General features: G+C 39.9%; 1 protein-coding gene across 8 annotated transcripts in view; it reads right to left on the reverse strand.

Annotated features, from left to right (window-relative positions):
• The window catches only part of DENND1A (DENN domain containing 1A), a 534,065-nt gene that overhangs the window by 349,699 nt on the left and 167,317 nt on the right, over nucleotides 1–17,049 (reverse strand). For all 8 annotated transcript variants that reach the window (XM_059925586.1, XM_059925584.1, XM_059925585.1 and 5 more), the window contains exon 5: nucleotides 7,787–7,906. In XM_059925586.1, coding sequence (XP_059781569.1) covers nucleotides 7,787–7,906 — 120 coding nt within the window. The remainder of the gene's footprint in view (nucleotides 1–7,786; nucleotides 7,907–17,049) is intronic.

Here is a 17,049-nt window from a genome sequence, read left to right on the forward strand (position 1 = left end):
TAAGAGTGCAGCTTAGATCCAAAGGGCAATTTTAGGTGTGAAGCATATTGAGTTATTTTCCTTTCTACCCCCTGCCCAGTGAAAAGCAAAGATAAGGCTCAAAGAAATACATTCTGCTTATTGTTGCTGTTGTGTAGGAAAGTGGTTTGCTTGCAGGGAGGTCCAATAAAAATTGCTGACACTCAGACTCAACCAAAAAGCACCAACTGGCCTCTCCTATAGAATGTTCTCCCTATCTCCCAGAAAGCGTCCCTCATATGGAATTCTTAAGACTCTCTTTCTCTCAGAAGGCAGGATCAGTTTTACTGGTTTTCCATTCAAACATACCCTGCATCAGATTTAAACAAAACTGTATCATTTTCTTTACTCTATAATAGTAAGGTTGGATTGTTCACACAGACTGCAATGACGCTGGCCAAAAGCGGATGTGACTTTTTGATGCTAACTGGAGGTTACTGAGTCCTGAAAAACCTTAGTCACAGGTGGTCTTGGGCTTATTCTCCCAAGTTGGAAAAATCATTGCCATATCCTGGACAAGACTCTGGATTGGGGGTCAGAAGATTGCTATTAGCCAGCTAAAGAACTTGGAACAAAAAATCTTTCCTCTTCAGGTCTCGATTTCATCATATATAGAATGAGGATGGGCTGTAGTACATTATTCTTAAGAGCTCTTTAAACTCACCTCTGAGATCCTTCTGCAAAGGCAAACAACCGATCATGGTTCTTTTATCTAAATATATATGAAGAGAAACAAACTTTTGAAACCCGTAAAGATTGCTTGGTGGCAAGAAAATAAAATTTGAAGTTTTGAATCAGACACAAAAGAAAGGTATGGCAATAAGCCCAAAGCAGTTGAGACTATGAGCTCTGGGTTGGATTTTGGGTTCCAAACCAAATTCCTTCACTTACTCTTTGTGAGATCTTGGCCAAGCCACTGTATCTCTTTCAGTCTCCAGCCCTTTATCTCTACAAGGGAGATAATTTCATAAGGTTGCAATAAGAATAAATGAGAATTATGTAAACCACCTGGCATATTAAATAAATGCTGATTCCTCCCTTCCCTTCCAAATCCTCTATAGTGAGCTCTCCTGACTTAACTCTATCCATCTACAAAACGGTATAACATTAGCCATCAGCAGCAGTTGCTAGAGGCAGCAAGATGAATAGGCTATGGAGGGGAAAAAACAACAAAAAAGTGCACTCCTGGAGTTCCTAGGGCGGTTTCACTTGCTGCCCTGCACTAAGCTTCGTGAGCATTAAGAAAAGGAAGTGCTCTGCCTTCAAAACAGAGTGAGAAGATACCATGTCTATTGTAATGCCCAACTCATTCAATCTCAAAATGAAAATTTTCTTTCAGCCAAAGTCTTGGATTTTCAAATACTCACAACTCACAGGCTGGTTTCCTTTGTAAAGGACCAGGAGGAGAAAAGAAGCTTTCTCCTATGGTGGACGGCCCTGAGGCTGGCTGCTGGTGCAGAAGACACACCTGTCCTTCCAACTGTCCAGCTTCCCAGCCCTCAAACAGCAGGCTGCTAGGAGAGCAAGGGCAATTTTATTTATTTTCCTTTCTCCTCTTTAAAGGTGATTTTCTTAAAACTGTACAGCTTGTTACTATTGTTGAGTTGTGACTCCCTAGAGGATTATACATTTCTAAGCATGAAAGCATCTGTGTGGCAATAAAACATGCAACATTCCCCAACCACTTCATTTTTTTTTAATTAAGAAAAAAAAAGTTACAGCCTCCCACAAAGTGATGTTCCGATGAGCACATCCCCCAGCAAGCCTTTCAAAATACTCTGAGAAAGGGCCCTGGGCCTAGTAAGCCAGAGCCTCTGCAAGCCCCACCCCATGGGTTCAGTTTCTGACAGAAGCCATGTGCCAGGACCCACAATGAGTGGAATTATAATCTGCGTAGCAATCAGGTCTTCTCCCAGCTGACCATCCAGAAAACAACATTGTACCCATCATACTTTTAAGGGAAGGAATTAAAAAAAACCAAACAGCCCCAGAGAGATGGAAACATTCGAAAACCAGAGGAAAGTCTTCTGTTAAGTAGTATGAAAGATCCAGGTTTCCCAAATGGCATTTAAGGCATTGGCAAGAAAGGCTGATTTCTCCCAGAGGGGCCCCAGCTTTGATGCCCAAACTGCCCTCAAACATCAGGCTGTGTGCATTTTTGTATAGCAGGATACCCTCAGGCGAGACAACCATAAATAGCTTAAAACAAGAATAGGAGATTCCATCTGTTTCTGGAGTATTTCAGCAGCACCTGCTTTCAAGGTAAAAATCTGGGAGCTGTCCCCACAGCCTTCCTTCCCAACTCCCTTCCCCATCCCCCATAGACTTATTTTATACCAAAGCAGCTAAAACACAATCCAAAAGGGCTTCTGCCACTGCACCTGCCTAAGGAAAGAGTCCTTTGATTTTTCTCCTAAACTGTATGTGTTGGAGCAGTTAGAGAGAGAAGCCAAAGTTCTCAAAAGCAGACTCTATTACTTCTAGCTTCTTTTTCTCTGAGAAAACTGAGCTTTCCTGTTTATAGTAGAAATGAGTACAATACAGATGAAAAAAGGATGCGACAGTTGTTCCTGCCATTAAGACAGAAAGTGTTCCAGAAGGAGGATGGTTCTCACTTAACACAATTAACATTTAAACATAAGCCCACATGCCAACTTGCACGGAAAGAAGGACAATAACTCCCCAACGAGGGCCAAGGAACACATTTCATTAAGGTATAATTAAAAAAGAAAAAAAAAAAAAAACCACTAAAGTTGAGGCTTGAAAATTCCAATCTAAATCAGGTGCTACTCCCAAAGTGATGTGCAGCATCCCTCTAACAATAACCAGAAAATCCCAAGCCTGTGTAGATAGCAATTTCATGTACAAAAGCCACTTTACCCTTGGTGTAAAAACAATATTTCTAACGCCTGCCCCAGACTATTGCATGGCACACCGTTTTCTATGGGATAAATCCAAAATCTTGAGCATGTCCCACAAGGGCTTTCACAGCCTGGCCCCAAGACTTTTATGGCATCATCTCTTGCTGTCACCCTCTCATCAGAATTCCCATCATTCTTTCATCTTGCTATACCTTTCATTTCTCTGGGCCTTTGTGTACCAGTTCTCACTGCCCAGAGAGCTTTTCTCCCTTTTTCCTCCAGGCAAGCCCCCATTGATTCTCTAAGACCCAGTTTAACTGGAACCCATCAGCAACACTTTCTCTAATTCTCCAAGTCAGACACGGGCACTGCCTAATCTGTGACCCCAAAGAACCCTACACATACATATTTTTTAAAATAGCACTTACCACATTATATTTTAATTACTTGTTTACAGAGTCCCTTCCCAAAGATTAAGTGGCTCCTAAGACAGTAAGTGTAGTAGAAGTGAAATGGGAAGTGGGTATCAAAATCAGAGGTGGCCTGGGAACAGTGCACCCAGAAATATATTCAATTTTATATTTGGTAAAGGACAAAAAGTATACATTGTTTTCAGTTTGAAATACCAAGTTCAGAAAATTCAGCTCACCAAAATCTTGGATGAATATGACATCTGAAAGGTTCTCATATGGGGAGCTGGGGCTAGATCTCTGTGTCTATTTTAAGGGACCCCGAGGTAAATAAAGGCCAAAGACCACGTGTTATATACATTGCTCATTCCTGGTATATACTAGATACAAAGATACTAATTGAATAAAAACTTTAAATGTTAAACTAAAAAAATTTTAGATACCATCTTGATGAAACAAGTTATTTCTTCCCAAAATGTATAATAGGTTCTGAACAATCCTATTTGGGTATAAAGATAGTTACTCAAGCTTTCTCAAGAGCTGAAATAAGATCCCTATATATACAGGAGAAAATTGTAGAACACAAATATTTTTAAAGTTCCTTTATAAAGAGTAAAGAAATTTAATATTGTATGGCTTATCTTCCATAATCTACTCCCCCCAACCCCAAGCAATACAGTTATGGCTTTGAACTCTGGCGTTCCTTCTGTTCATCCAAAACAAGAAGTTGGCTATAAATAGCATATTTCATTACAGTTTTAGCCTTGATGGGTCATGTGTTATTTGGGCAAATAGAAGCCACGAAAAAAGTGATCTAGGTCACTCTGTCTTATGATATTTGAAAGATTTCAGAGGTAAATACTTATTATATCTTAGACTCAGATGGTGCTATCTAAAAATGCTAAAATACTTTCTCAGATTCCTGGGTTTATAATGAAGAACAACTAACTTACCCGTAACTCCTGTTCTCCTAGCTGGTGCTTTTAATCTAGTATTAACTAGATAATTTAACTAGCAGCTAGTTAAATAATATAATGGTGACTCTCAAGGTAAATTAAAATGCTTTAATAGAGAGAACCAGTCAATTGTGGGAAGAAATAGTGCATTTGACTTTATATACCATGGTACTTTCATTAACAAGACTTATACTTCAGTACAACTACATCTCTGTCAAGGTTAGCTGGTGACAAGAATTCAAACCAACTTTGAAAAAATGTTTAAAAATAAACTCAGAGATTCAGCCTTTCAAAAAACAAGTATTACTAAGTGTCTACTATATGCAGACATTCTTAAATACACTTTGGGTGTATTTATGAACAAAACAAACAAAGGTAAGAATTCCAAGCCTTCATGGAGCTTACATTCTAGGGGGGAGGAACAGACAATGCCCCTAACAATGAACCTAATAAGTTATATTGAATAAAGGATGTCTAAGAACCTTTCATTGTGAAATTAAGTTCAAATTTTGTAAATACTGATGACCTAGTCCTTTATGGACATAATGTCTGTCCACTGTGCCATTGAATCTCCACTGTGACACTCAAAGGTGCACCTCTTATGACTAACATGAATTGTTTGGTAATATGAACCAATAACTGGATTTCATATTTTCTCTTTGAACTAGTGTCCAATGTGGCCTGTCCTCTCACTCAGAGCCCTCAGTATCCGTTTCCTGTTCTTCCAACCGAATGGAATGGATCTCCCTGTCTCTGAAAGCCATGCACACAATATCTTGGTTGAGCACTACACTAAGTGCTGGGGATGCAGAGTTGTTTAAGACACAATCTTTACCCCTAAAGAGTTAACTGTTCAACAGGAGAAACACAAAGGAAGATCAAGGCTTATGAGTGTGTAACTGAAGTGTGCAAAGCATGCTGGGTGCATCCAGAGGATGGGATGATTACCTCTGCCTGGAGAAGGCTACTCTGAGAAGAGCCCAAGCTGAGTCTGGGAGGATGGGTAAATGCGTGAAGGCAGAAAGGTCCAGTCGTTCATATGGGCCAGGAAGCATATGAGCTCGGGACAGCAGCCAGAGAGAAAGTGACCCTAAGAAGCTAAATCCTAGAACAGCAGAGGCTATGTCTGCACAGATGCCATCACTAGGAACTACATCCCTCATGGGAAAAAAATGGAAAACAAAAGTAAAGGTGGCTTCTGAGCAGACTTGAGCTAGAGTACTAGGCACACTGAGAAAGGTGACTGGACCTCAAGACACAGGTTAACTAAAGGAAGGAGACCAAACAGCAAAAGAGGATGATAATTATAATGTAACCCAGACCCAAATCCCACCCATGTTCTCTTGGCAGACTTCTCCACTCTCCACTGGACATGTCACCAACCAGTCATCCAGGGTTAACAGAAGCCGTTCCACTCATATGCTAGTCTCGACCCAGCAATGTTTCCAAACCAAGCACAGGGAAAGTGCCATTTTGTGTGCCCTGTATATAAGCAAAAGCTGGATAAGATAAAGAGAGCCTTCCGCCCTCATGTTAAATACCCATGAAATGCATGTCCCAGAATTCACAGAAGACTATTTTTAACTACAGCCACTATCCTCTGGCACTAGATTATCAATAGTAAGAAGACACTATGCCATGGGATCATTCTATGTGTTATATATAGCATATTATAGCATGATCATCTGTCTCCCCAGCTCATCTTGGGAACTCTTCAAGGACAGGGACTAGCTAATAGTAGGCATTCAATTAAGGGCTGACAAACAAATTAATGAATTAACCCACCAAATTTTTTTCCATAGTTCCAAGCTAGTATAACAGACAGAAAACACACAAATTGCTGTTATTTTTCATTCTAAATGATGACAGCAAGAGGCTATTCAACTAGCTTCTCGCAAACATGAAGTCCATGGCCCTACGTGTAGACACACAGAGTCAAACGCCAGAATCAGATGCGAGCAATCTTTAAATTTAAATTTTTAAATAAACAGCTTTCCACTCTCTGAAATTTGCTGAGAGAATGCAATAATGGCAATTCAAGAGTCCCCTTTCCCCCAACACACACATCCAAGCTTTGAAAGAAACGTCGTAACCCAAAACACCATGGGACAAAAACCTTTCTGCAAAACTTCAAGAACTTGGTTTAAACCCTCATCTCCTCTGAATGACTACATAAATATGCAGTGTCCTAGCCAAGGCTGAAATATAACATTAGACAAAAATGGAAGAGAAAATTTTCTTTAAAAAAACACTGTTAAATAAAAAAGTAAGTAATAAATTACATCAGAGTCTAATACCCTGGGCAGGCAATCCTTGGGCCTAGACTACCGAGGTGTGCTGGAGAGCAGCAGCCTCACAAAGCAGCCGGCTTTGTGCTTCCTTCTTAAGGTCTTTCCAGCAGTTGTTCTCTAGCGCCCAAATCAGATGCTATGCTTGATGAAGAAGAAAGTTGATTTCACTGATTAAAAATAATAATGATAATAAGATTTGTGTAGAGAAATGCAGAAGTAGCAGTCCTGACTGAGAGTTATCGAGCTCAGGCACTTTGAAAGTCAGCCCTCACCCCCTCATGCTGTGAGGGTGTGTGTGTTTGGGAGGCAGGGGGGTCTCTTCTTAGTGAGGAGGAGAAGAAAGTGCAGAGACTAGTACACCAGAGAACTACCCTTTCTGGAATTCATAGAGGGTCTGGCCTCTTATCCCCAGGCCCAAGCCTGGGGACCCGGGTTTTGTCAGGGGCGCCTCCCTGCTGTCCTGCCCTGAGCTGTTGCACATGAGCAGAGAGAGACAGGAGGCAGGCCCCTCTGACACCTACTTAACCGAGGCAGATGGGGAGGAGGGTGTGTGGGATGCCTTCACCTCCCCCTCAGGAGGCTCCCAGCAGGAGCCCAGAGCCAGCAGCTCCAAAATCAGATTTCCACACATCCTCCCACCCCAGAACATGCCTTACGTCTCTGGCAGGAGGAAACGGAGCAGTAAGCAAGTATGATTCTAGTGTATGAAGGGGGTTTTAGAAGACCTAAAGAAGCCTTCTTACAGGATTCTGCACTTTTTTCAAACCTCTACAGAGGGAGCCAAGTTGGGAAACAGTTACTCACTCATTGACCCAAAGGGGGCAGGGGTGTTACTCTGAGAAGGACACAATCAGTGTCTGCAAGACGTCCTGAGCTACAGACACATACTTTATTAATAATCTTACATACACAAAATGTCCAAGGGAAAGCCTAACAGGCTAATTTCTGACAGCTCCAGATAACAGCAGGAGGAACTGAAGCCATGCTGATTCTCCAGCTTCTACACACTCCCCAGAAGCAATGATCCCTTTTCCCACCCAAGGGATGTGATACAAATAAATAAATACAATTATCTGTAGAACTTAAAGTGCAAGGACAACATTGTGAAGTCCTTCGCCCCAAGTGCAGTGACTTTTGGGAAACAGATAGGAAAATAAAAAGAACAGCTGGAAAATTTAATTACAGAAGAACAACGCAAATGCTGACACTGTTTCACATAACTAGCCAATAGCCAAAGCCATTTTCCTTACCTTAAGATACAGAAGCAACTCTTGGCTCCTGAAGATAAGCGGCAGAACCCGAATCTCTGTTTGCTGTCAATGTCAGTGAGCACAAACGTGAAGTTCTGGCCAACTTGGCTAACTGTGAGGCTGCGGCAAAGACAGAACAAAGGGGAAAATGAATGTGCAGTAAGTTTCCTGATAAAGTATCTAATCACAACAAGTCGTTGAACCTGTAACATTTCCTTTCTCAGTGGAATTCTTTATAAATGAACTTAAAATTTACACACTTCAAGGGAACAGACTGTGAGCTAGTATTTAAAAACAAAAAAAAAGACAGCAAGCAGTGACCACGTCATCACAGCTACCAAACCTCCTACTTACTGAGCTCAGGCAGGTGTCCCTGTTGAACACTGCATCCAGTTCTGAAAGGTGCATTCTATTAACCTCATTTTATAGATGAAGAAATAACCTAGAGTGGCACTGCCTAAGGTGCCAGCTGGTAAACTGCAAAAAGCTGAATTTTAAACCTAGACCTATCTGACGCCAAAGCCCTCTCTGCCAGCTCGCTGGTAATGCTACTCACTTGATCATTCTTCTAGTTCAGAAAATAACAGGGATTGCAAAAGCAGAATTGAAGTACCAGCCACAAAGTTAGACACCATCTCATTTACTCTCCCAGCAACCCTGGAATTTAGCGGATGTTCCCATTTTACAGAAAAGGAAACTATAGAACTGAATAGGTAAATAACTGAATCAAGTTCACAGAGCTACTAAGGGGAGGACCTGGAATTCAAGAGGGCAAGGTTAGCTGTTATTTTCCTAAATTCCTGTATCTTTCATAATTTCCAAACTTATGAGGAATATATTTTATATTTTACAGGACAGAAATAGCAAATGTCTTATCAATGCAAGGTATTTTCTAAGAAATGGAAACAAGGTTTTAAAGAAAAACATTTAAGATAAAAGCTAAAAATTCCTGCATCAACACAAAAATCAGCAAACCACACATAAAAAACATCTGCTTCAAAAAATTAAAAAGCATATTACTAATCACATTACTCTAGAAACTCTTTTTTAAAGTTATAAAATGTTTAAAAAATCCACTTTTTAAAATCAGTTTACCAGTTAGCTTAGATTCCTTTTTAAAAAGAAGTTAAATATTACAAATTCTAATACACAAATTTATGCTAACATAATATTTTAGAATGTGACATTGAATTATTCAAAGGAACTCATTAACTAGTATCATATCTTATACAGAACATATTTTACAAAATATACTCAAATTGATAAAATATTCAAATTGATGCTCTCACCTATAATCTGCTATAAATTGTCAGTAGAAATGAAAAATCATGGTTCACCAGGCCTTTTCCAAAGGCAGACTGATTGAGTTTTTTGATAGGATGTGAATTAAGTTTTCAAATATGGATAGCCTTTTTTTTAAAAAAACTCCCTTATACAGGCCACGTAAGAAAATTAAAGAGACTTTCAAGGTATTCCATGACAAAAGGTCAATGGACCCTACTGGTCATATTAAAGGAAACAATTCCAGCCCTGGAGGAGTGGTTAGAGAGTACAAGAAAATAATTCAGAAAGAAAAGAATGTTCCAACTCTCCTTTTTAACTAGGAAGGTGAACAAAAACAAGGTAGCAATTTAAAAGCAATGTGGTAATAAAACAGGTGTAAGTAAGTAATGCTATCCCTCCACCTTACACAAGCCAGGAGAAGGAACACATTTCTATAAAAGTTATAGAGCTGTCAAGGGGACACCTAACTACCTTCTTATGGCTGTTATGTTTTATCTATAAAGCTTGGATACTGTGTTACTATGGTGATTTAATACTATGTTTTAAAGGGGGATTATATGATTAATTTTAACAAGGTTGAGAACTAAAGATGTGTGAGAAACAGGATTCTAGCTCACATAATTAAAGTGATTGGGGAAAAAAGTGGGCCTCATTGGGGGAGGGGGAAAACCTGTATTATTGAAATATTTAAACCAACAGGTCAGGATGATTCTAAGTTACAAATAAGGTCATGCTTTTATGAAATACTATTATGTGATCATATAAAATATGACTGTTCATTATTTTAACTCAGGGTTTGATTTCACTTCTAGACTGTTTAAAAAGAAGCATCCTAGAAGGAAAGGGTATTGATAGGACTAGATGAAAAGAAAACACCCAGGATTTCTAGGAAAAGGACACAGAAGGAACACAACTTGGTTTGTGATTTGAATGTCATTAATTTCTCTATTATCTTTTCACTACCTTTAAAAAGGCTGAATATTCTTTCAGCTACATTGTAGGCTCAAAGAAAGATTCATTACTCATTTACTTCGTTCAAATCACAATTCAATCACTTGCTAACTGGGCCTTAATTTAGCAAGTTACTTAACCTCTAAGTAGCTCAGTTTCTTCTCCTGGAAACTACCACCCAACCCAAAGCATATTTGAGGAATAAGTGAGATAAGCATTTGGTATAAAGGCTAGACCATAGTAGGAACAATTAATAAAAGAGATACAAGCTGCTACCATCTGAATGAAAACTAAAATTCATATTAAAATCATCCATTTGCTTAGAATCTTCCTGACTGACTCATCTTTGTAATACTTGTAAGTGGAGAAGGGAAGGCTGCCTTTCTTTCCTCTCTATCGCATCTTTTCAGCAAGGGGGAGTCCTCTGGGTGACCAAGTGAGTTACTCATTCTTGCATTAAAGTGAAAAAGATTCTTTTTGGGGTGCCACAACTTAGAAGGGGACACATCATTCTCAGTTGATTCACCTTTTAAATTCCTAGTAGGGTGAAGTACAAGTCATTAAGAGCCCCAGACCATTAAACTCTAAAATATTTTTTCCTTGGACACTCAAATTAACAGTCAAATTGAGTTCAGATTAACTCAAAGGAGTCTGAATCTTCAAGGAATTTGTCATTCCCTCTCTACTATTTCTCCATAAAAGTGACTTTGGGGAAAGGGTTGGTTTCCTTAAATGCTGCAGTTTTTGTGATTACCTCCAGGATCAGAATCCATGCATTTTTTACAGGAATCAGAGATTTCATGATGATTAAAGGTGGCGGGAATCTTAGAAACCATCTCATCCAATTCTCTTGTTTCATAGATGGGGAAACTGAGGCTCAGGATGTTTTGCTGTGGTGGTGGTTTGGGTTTGCTTTTTTCAAAGTAACCAGGACCAAAATAAAAACCCAAGCCCAATTCTGGTTCAAAGTCCTTTCCATTCTGCCATGCTGCACCAAACACAATGAAAACCCTCCCAAGAAGTTGTCAACTCGGTTTAAGGAAATCAGGTATGTGAGGAATTCAAATAGTTGTCTCATCAAACAGACTAGCTACACTTCCCACTAAGCAAGAGAAACCAAATTTGAGTATTTCCAGAATTAAGCCAGGAGACCAGGACCAAAATCACCCTCAGCTGTGCTTCCCATGCCTCGGTGAATACGGAAAACAGAGGAGAAAAGTAATGACCATTCCAACCACAGACTTTAAAATTCATGCTGCCTCTTAAATGCCTGTCAGCCACTCAAGACCCCTCCTACAGCATTTTGCCTAATATTCAAGTTATTTATAGGTTCAGTGTATAAATGGCATGAAGCAAGTGGGTGGATAGTTTGATTCCAATCTTCCAGTGAGAAATCAGATTTTCTATATCAGCCTCACTTTTAAGTTTAGTTACCCATCTTACAAACTGAGCAACTATATTGGGCACCATAACATCCATCCTGCTGTGGAGCTTCCGGTCTAGTTGGAGAAGCATAATAAACTCAAAGCATACAGCTTGTGTTAGTGTTATATGAAACGAAAGAAAGAACAAAGACAGAAGAAAATGGAAGAGGAGGAAAAGCCCTACTGAGACAATGTGGTCAGAGACAGCTTCTCAAAAATGATGACAACACTGACCTAAAGGATGGGATGGAGCAGCCACTCCACAAGCAGGGCACTGGGTGTTTCAGGCAGAGAAAGAGCTGCACAGAGATTCTTCAGCTGGAAAGAGCTGGGCATGTTCAAGACACTAAAAGGTCACCAGTACAGTTAAGGCCCCAGAGACATGGAGGAAGTGGCTTAAGAAGGTGCTAGATTGGGCTTCCCTGGTGGCGCAGTGGTTGAGAATCTGCCTGCTAATGCAGGGGACACGGGTTCGAGCCCTGGTCTAGGAAGATCCCACATGCCGCGGAGCAACCAGGCCCGTGAGCCACAACTACTGAGCCTGGGCGTCTGGAGCCTGTGCTCCGCAACAAGAAAGGCCGCGATAGTGAGAGGCCCGCGCACCGCGATGAAGAGTGGCCCCCGCTTGCCACAACTAGAGAAAGCCCTCACACATAAACGAAGACCCAACACAGCCAAAAATAAATATTAAAAAAAATAAATTTAAAAAAAATTGCAAACACTCATGTTCTTATAAACATTTGATATGATTTCATTGTTTAAAAAAAAAAAAAAAAAGAAGGTGCTAGATAAAGCAAGCACCAGATCATGCAGAGAGCCCCATAGACCATGGTAAAGAATTAGGATTGGCTGATTGATTGATTAATAAGGGCAATGGAAAGGTATTGAATGATTTTAATCAAGAGAATAACAGTCTGGTCTACAGTTCTAAAATTTTCATCTGACTCTTACGTGCAGAACAGTTTGGAAGAAGGCAAAAGTAGAAACAGAGGAAACAGTCAGGAGGCTAGAGCAATAGTCCAGGTGAGATTGGATGGTGGCTTAACTCTTGTAGTGAGAGTGAAAATGGATCAGGTGGATAGATCCAAGTTAGAGCCAGCAGATGGACTGAGATGGAGTAAAAAGGCAGCATATTACCATTTAATGGTAGGAAAGTCTAACGTGTTTGGGAAGAGTTCCAAGAGTTTTATTTGGGACATGTTAAGTCTAAGAAACCTGTAAATAGAAATGTCCAGTACATAGCTGAACATACTATGTAGGAAATCAGGGGAAAAGTTTGGGCTGGAGCTATAAATTTGGAAATCATCTATACAAAGATGGTATTTAACACCATGGTAAAGGATAACATCACTTAGGAAGAGAATTGAGAGAAACAGAAGAGGATCCAGGACTAAGTTACAGAAATACCAATTTAGAGGATGGGTAGAGAAGAGACCATCAAAGAAGAAAAGAAGAACCACCAGGCAGAACAAGCAGGAGGGAGTGGTCGACCAAATCCACAGGCATCAAGATAAGAGAAAAAAATGTCGATTGAATTGAGCAACATGGAGGTTTTAGACAGTCTTGATAAGAAAAGCTCTAGTAGAATGAAGCTGAAGAGGGCTGAGCAATAAATTAAAATGTGTAGGTGACTCTTCCAAGAAGTGGAGAATTAGGCAGTAATTGAATGGGAATGAAGAGTCAAAGATGGGTATTATTTTTAGGATGGAGGAATACCAGAGCTTGTTTTTAAGCTGTTGGGAATGATTCAATAGAGGCAGAGACTTATGATGCAGGAGAAAGAAGATGAAACAGTAAGGTGTGGACTTTGGATTAGAATCCCAGATATGCCGCTCACTATGGATGTGAGCACAGGCAAGTTACTGCACCTCTCTGAGCCGCATCTCTAAAATGGGAATAATACTTACCTTGCAAAGTGGTTTTGAGGATTAGAAATAATGTATACAAAGTAACTGGCGTCTAATAGGTACACAGTGAAAATAATTACTATTGTTATGAAATTATAAAATTTGAGAGATGGAACAGAAATATTTTGCTGTTCTGTTTATTACAGCTTCCTAGCAATTACCTGTTGGGCCATCTACTGCAAGGCATCCATAAGAGCTGCCTCTCCTTTCCTTCACTGTATATGAGACATCAGGCAGGAATCAAGTTTTATCAAACTACCACATCTCCCAACCTTTAGTTACATGAGCCTCAAAGTTTCTTTCCATAAACACAACTTTCATCTGCCTAAGACTCGAGTTTTTCACATTCCCTACTCAAAGATCCAAGTGGCAAAAATGGCATTGACCCAAAATGCCTGGGGACCAAGAGTAGGTCACACACTCTGCTCGAGAAACTCACTGGATAATTCTAAAAACAGAGATCCCTCCACTCCCTTATCTACATGAGCCTGACAATGTAAAAATGAATCATAACTGGAGAATGAAAAAGTATCAAAACAAAACAAAGAATCAAAACTAGAAGGAACAGCAGAGATCTAGTTCAATTCCCTCATTTCATCCATGAAGAAACTAAGGTACTCATGGGAGAGGCCACTTGCCTCACGGCACAGAGCAAGTCAACGGCAGAACCAAAACTGTAACCTAGGTCTCCTGGTTGATACCCTCGATGCTTTGTCCACTAAAGCCCAATTGCTTCATGGTTCTCAAATGTTACAGAAAATGACCATGGGGCACAGCTTAACCAAGAGCTTACGCTAAACCAAGGGACTAAACCAATGGTAGAAAACAAGGGATGCAAGTGGCCAAATGGATTCAGTTTTGAAAAGCACAGCAGGATGAATGTATAGAAGTGGAAGCGAGAGGAGAGGTCTGGGCAGACACATACTGATGCACTAATCATGCGCCTTAGTTTCATTTTCTTTCAATTATCTGAATAAAAATGGGTTTCATTGTCTTCAGTTATCTGAATTTTCTACTTTTTTACAATAACTACATACTGCCTTTGAAATAAATGTTAAGAGTTTGCTTGGTGACTTTCTTTGTGGTGTGATGGATCTAACAACGGCAGTATGATATAGAACAAGTATGATGGAACTGGAAGTCAGACAAACGTGGGTTCCCACAGCAGCTCCGCCACTTACCAATGGTGGGACCTTGGGCACATTAGCAAACCTATCTGAGCCTCTGTTTCCTCATATGTGGCATTATGATAATGACAACCTTGCAAATGTGTAAGATTTTAATGCAGGAAAAGAACACAACACAATGCGTGGCTCATAACAGATACATAATAAAATGGTAAATAGCATTTGAACCACATTTGCATCTGTGATTACATCCTAAATCATTAAACTACGCCTCTGCCCTTGAAAAGATGTCATTTCACTTCATGCTCATGTCACTTGTGTGTACTAGTATAATTAACAGGACAACTGAATCGTAGCTGGTTTTCTGGGTTCTGAAAGAAGATAAGCACAAACATGGAGAAGAATAGCTTTTCCATCATCCAGTGAGTCTCTTGAGTGCTTTGACTAACTGAAGCAGGTTGCCAGCTATCAAGAGCAAGTAAGTAGCACCACAATATGAAATGGTATTCAAATCTTTTTTATTTTTTTGAAGAGACTGCTTTCATCAATAATAAAAACTTTTTGAGAGCGATACAGGAATCTCAGCACTGTCATTTCACTGCTCCTTTCCACCAAGTGCTTCAAGTACAGGGTAGGGTAGAAATAACTCTTGCTTGGGAATAAGATTATCCGTCCCCCCACCCCCCAGCTCTGTAATTACATAGCTGTGACATAAGGAAGTCATTTCGCCTCTATGGATCTTACTTTCCCTTCTGCAAAATGGGATGCTTAAGCCAGATGAATTTCAGCTTTAAAATCCTGTGGTCTTATTCCCACACATTTTCAAGGCCTCCTGTAGTCAGAGCCCAAGCTCTTAGGCACACATTACCCTCCCAGCAGGAGGTTCCATCTGCTCTGGCCAAATGATCTCTAGATCTCTAGGCTCATTCGCGGTTTCTCCTCTACCTTGCTCTTCAGTGCATATGGGGTGTTGGGCTCTCCCTCCACTTACCCCCTTCTTGCTGTCCTTGCAGTCTCAACACAAGCCTCACCCACTATATGATGTTTTCTCTGACCATCTCAGTCTTTCCCAACCTCATTATCCTTTTGGATAGATATTGTTTACTGTGTCTTTACAATACATTCTGGACTAGACTGAGAAACGCATGGACAGCAGAGCTCCAAGTCTGATACAATTTCCATACCACCCAACATAATGCTACACATTCTGAACCTTCCTTTGCTCTTTTGTAAAAGAGATACCACCGCCACCTATCTCCTAGAGTTGCTGGGAAGAATAAATGAGGTATTACTGTAAAAATGTCCAGCATGTTGACTAGAATCAATTAAGAACTGAAATACTAATTTCCTTCTTTACCTCCCTCTATTTGGTGACTAGTCTTCCCACAAGGTGGTCTACTGAGAAATGTACTCATTTGGGAGATGGATGTCTAGACTGTGCTAGCAGCCTAAGCGGACCTTGGGCAAGTCACAATTTCTCTACAGCTTAGATTTCTTCCAATGACGATAACAGCACTTGTTCTCATCTTTTATGACAGGAGAATAAAATGAGATAACACATGAGAAAGCACTTTCTTTTGAAGAGCTACCAGCATTATTATTTTTCATAAGTCCTAGTTTCAGAAAGAAAAACCTTAAAACAATAGAAGAGACAGCAAGATGTCAATGTTAATGGGTGATTTGATGACGACTGTGAAAATCCCACTCTTGATATAGACTAGAAATGTCAGAAAGTTGTATTTACTGTTCCTTGAGGTAGAAAAGCACAGATACTGAAAAGATTAGGTAGCTTTCTTCTTTTGAACGTAATCACCCGGGGCATTACTCATCTCCCATGCCGACATATTTTCTAAGTCAAACAACATCATAAATACCTCTGGGGGGCTTTGTGGGCCTCGGAATCTGGGCATATCTATTTGACAGTGCTAACTGCGAGCTAATAATAAACAGTGACATTAGAACCTTTGTATTTTTTGTAAACAAACTTAATTATTATTATCTCTTCTGCAGTGGAGTATGCCACAGTTAGAAGTGGGGCAACAGAAGAGAAAAAATATAGTCCCCCAACTAAAGTGATTTTTTTGTATCAATAAAAGTTATCAATGCCTACAGGGTGCATAATACGATACAATGTAAGAAAGAACCATTGTATACAGTAAAGATTAAAATATATCCATAAAGAGACATTTCTGTCCCAAATTGTTTTGTGAAAAAATAATAAGGAACACGATTAGAGGAAGGTAATTTGGAGAGAAGCGTTTTAGAAGAAAGATGTTTTTCTAACAAAATAAAGACATCAGCCGTCACTGGTGACAAAACAGACTTTAGCACTATAACTTAAGGACTCTGTTTTTCTTCCATTTCAGAATGTAATCACCCAGACAGGTAGGTAAGTAAAGATGTGTGTGTGGCATGAGATAGGGAGGGGGTGTGTGTGTGTGTGTGTGTGTGTGTGTGTGTGTTGGGAGGGATTTAATCTCATTGCTTATTTCTTCTAATACTAGTTTATAAAGTCAATTAAGGAATACCTATCCAAAACAGATCACCACTCTTATCAAGGAGTCATGTAA

The sequence above is a fragment of the Balaenoptera ricei genome, chromosome 6 (assembly GCF_028023285.1).
Source record: "Balaenoptera ricei isolate mBalRic1 chromosome 6, mBalRic1.hap2, whole genome shotgun sequence".
Taxonomy (NCBI): Eukaryota; Metazoa; Chordata; class Mammalia; order Artiodactyla; family Balaenopteridae; genus Balaenoptera; species Balaenoptera ricei.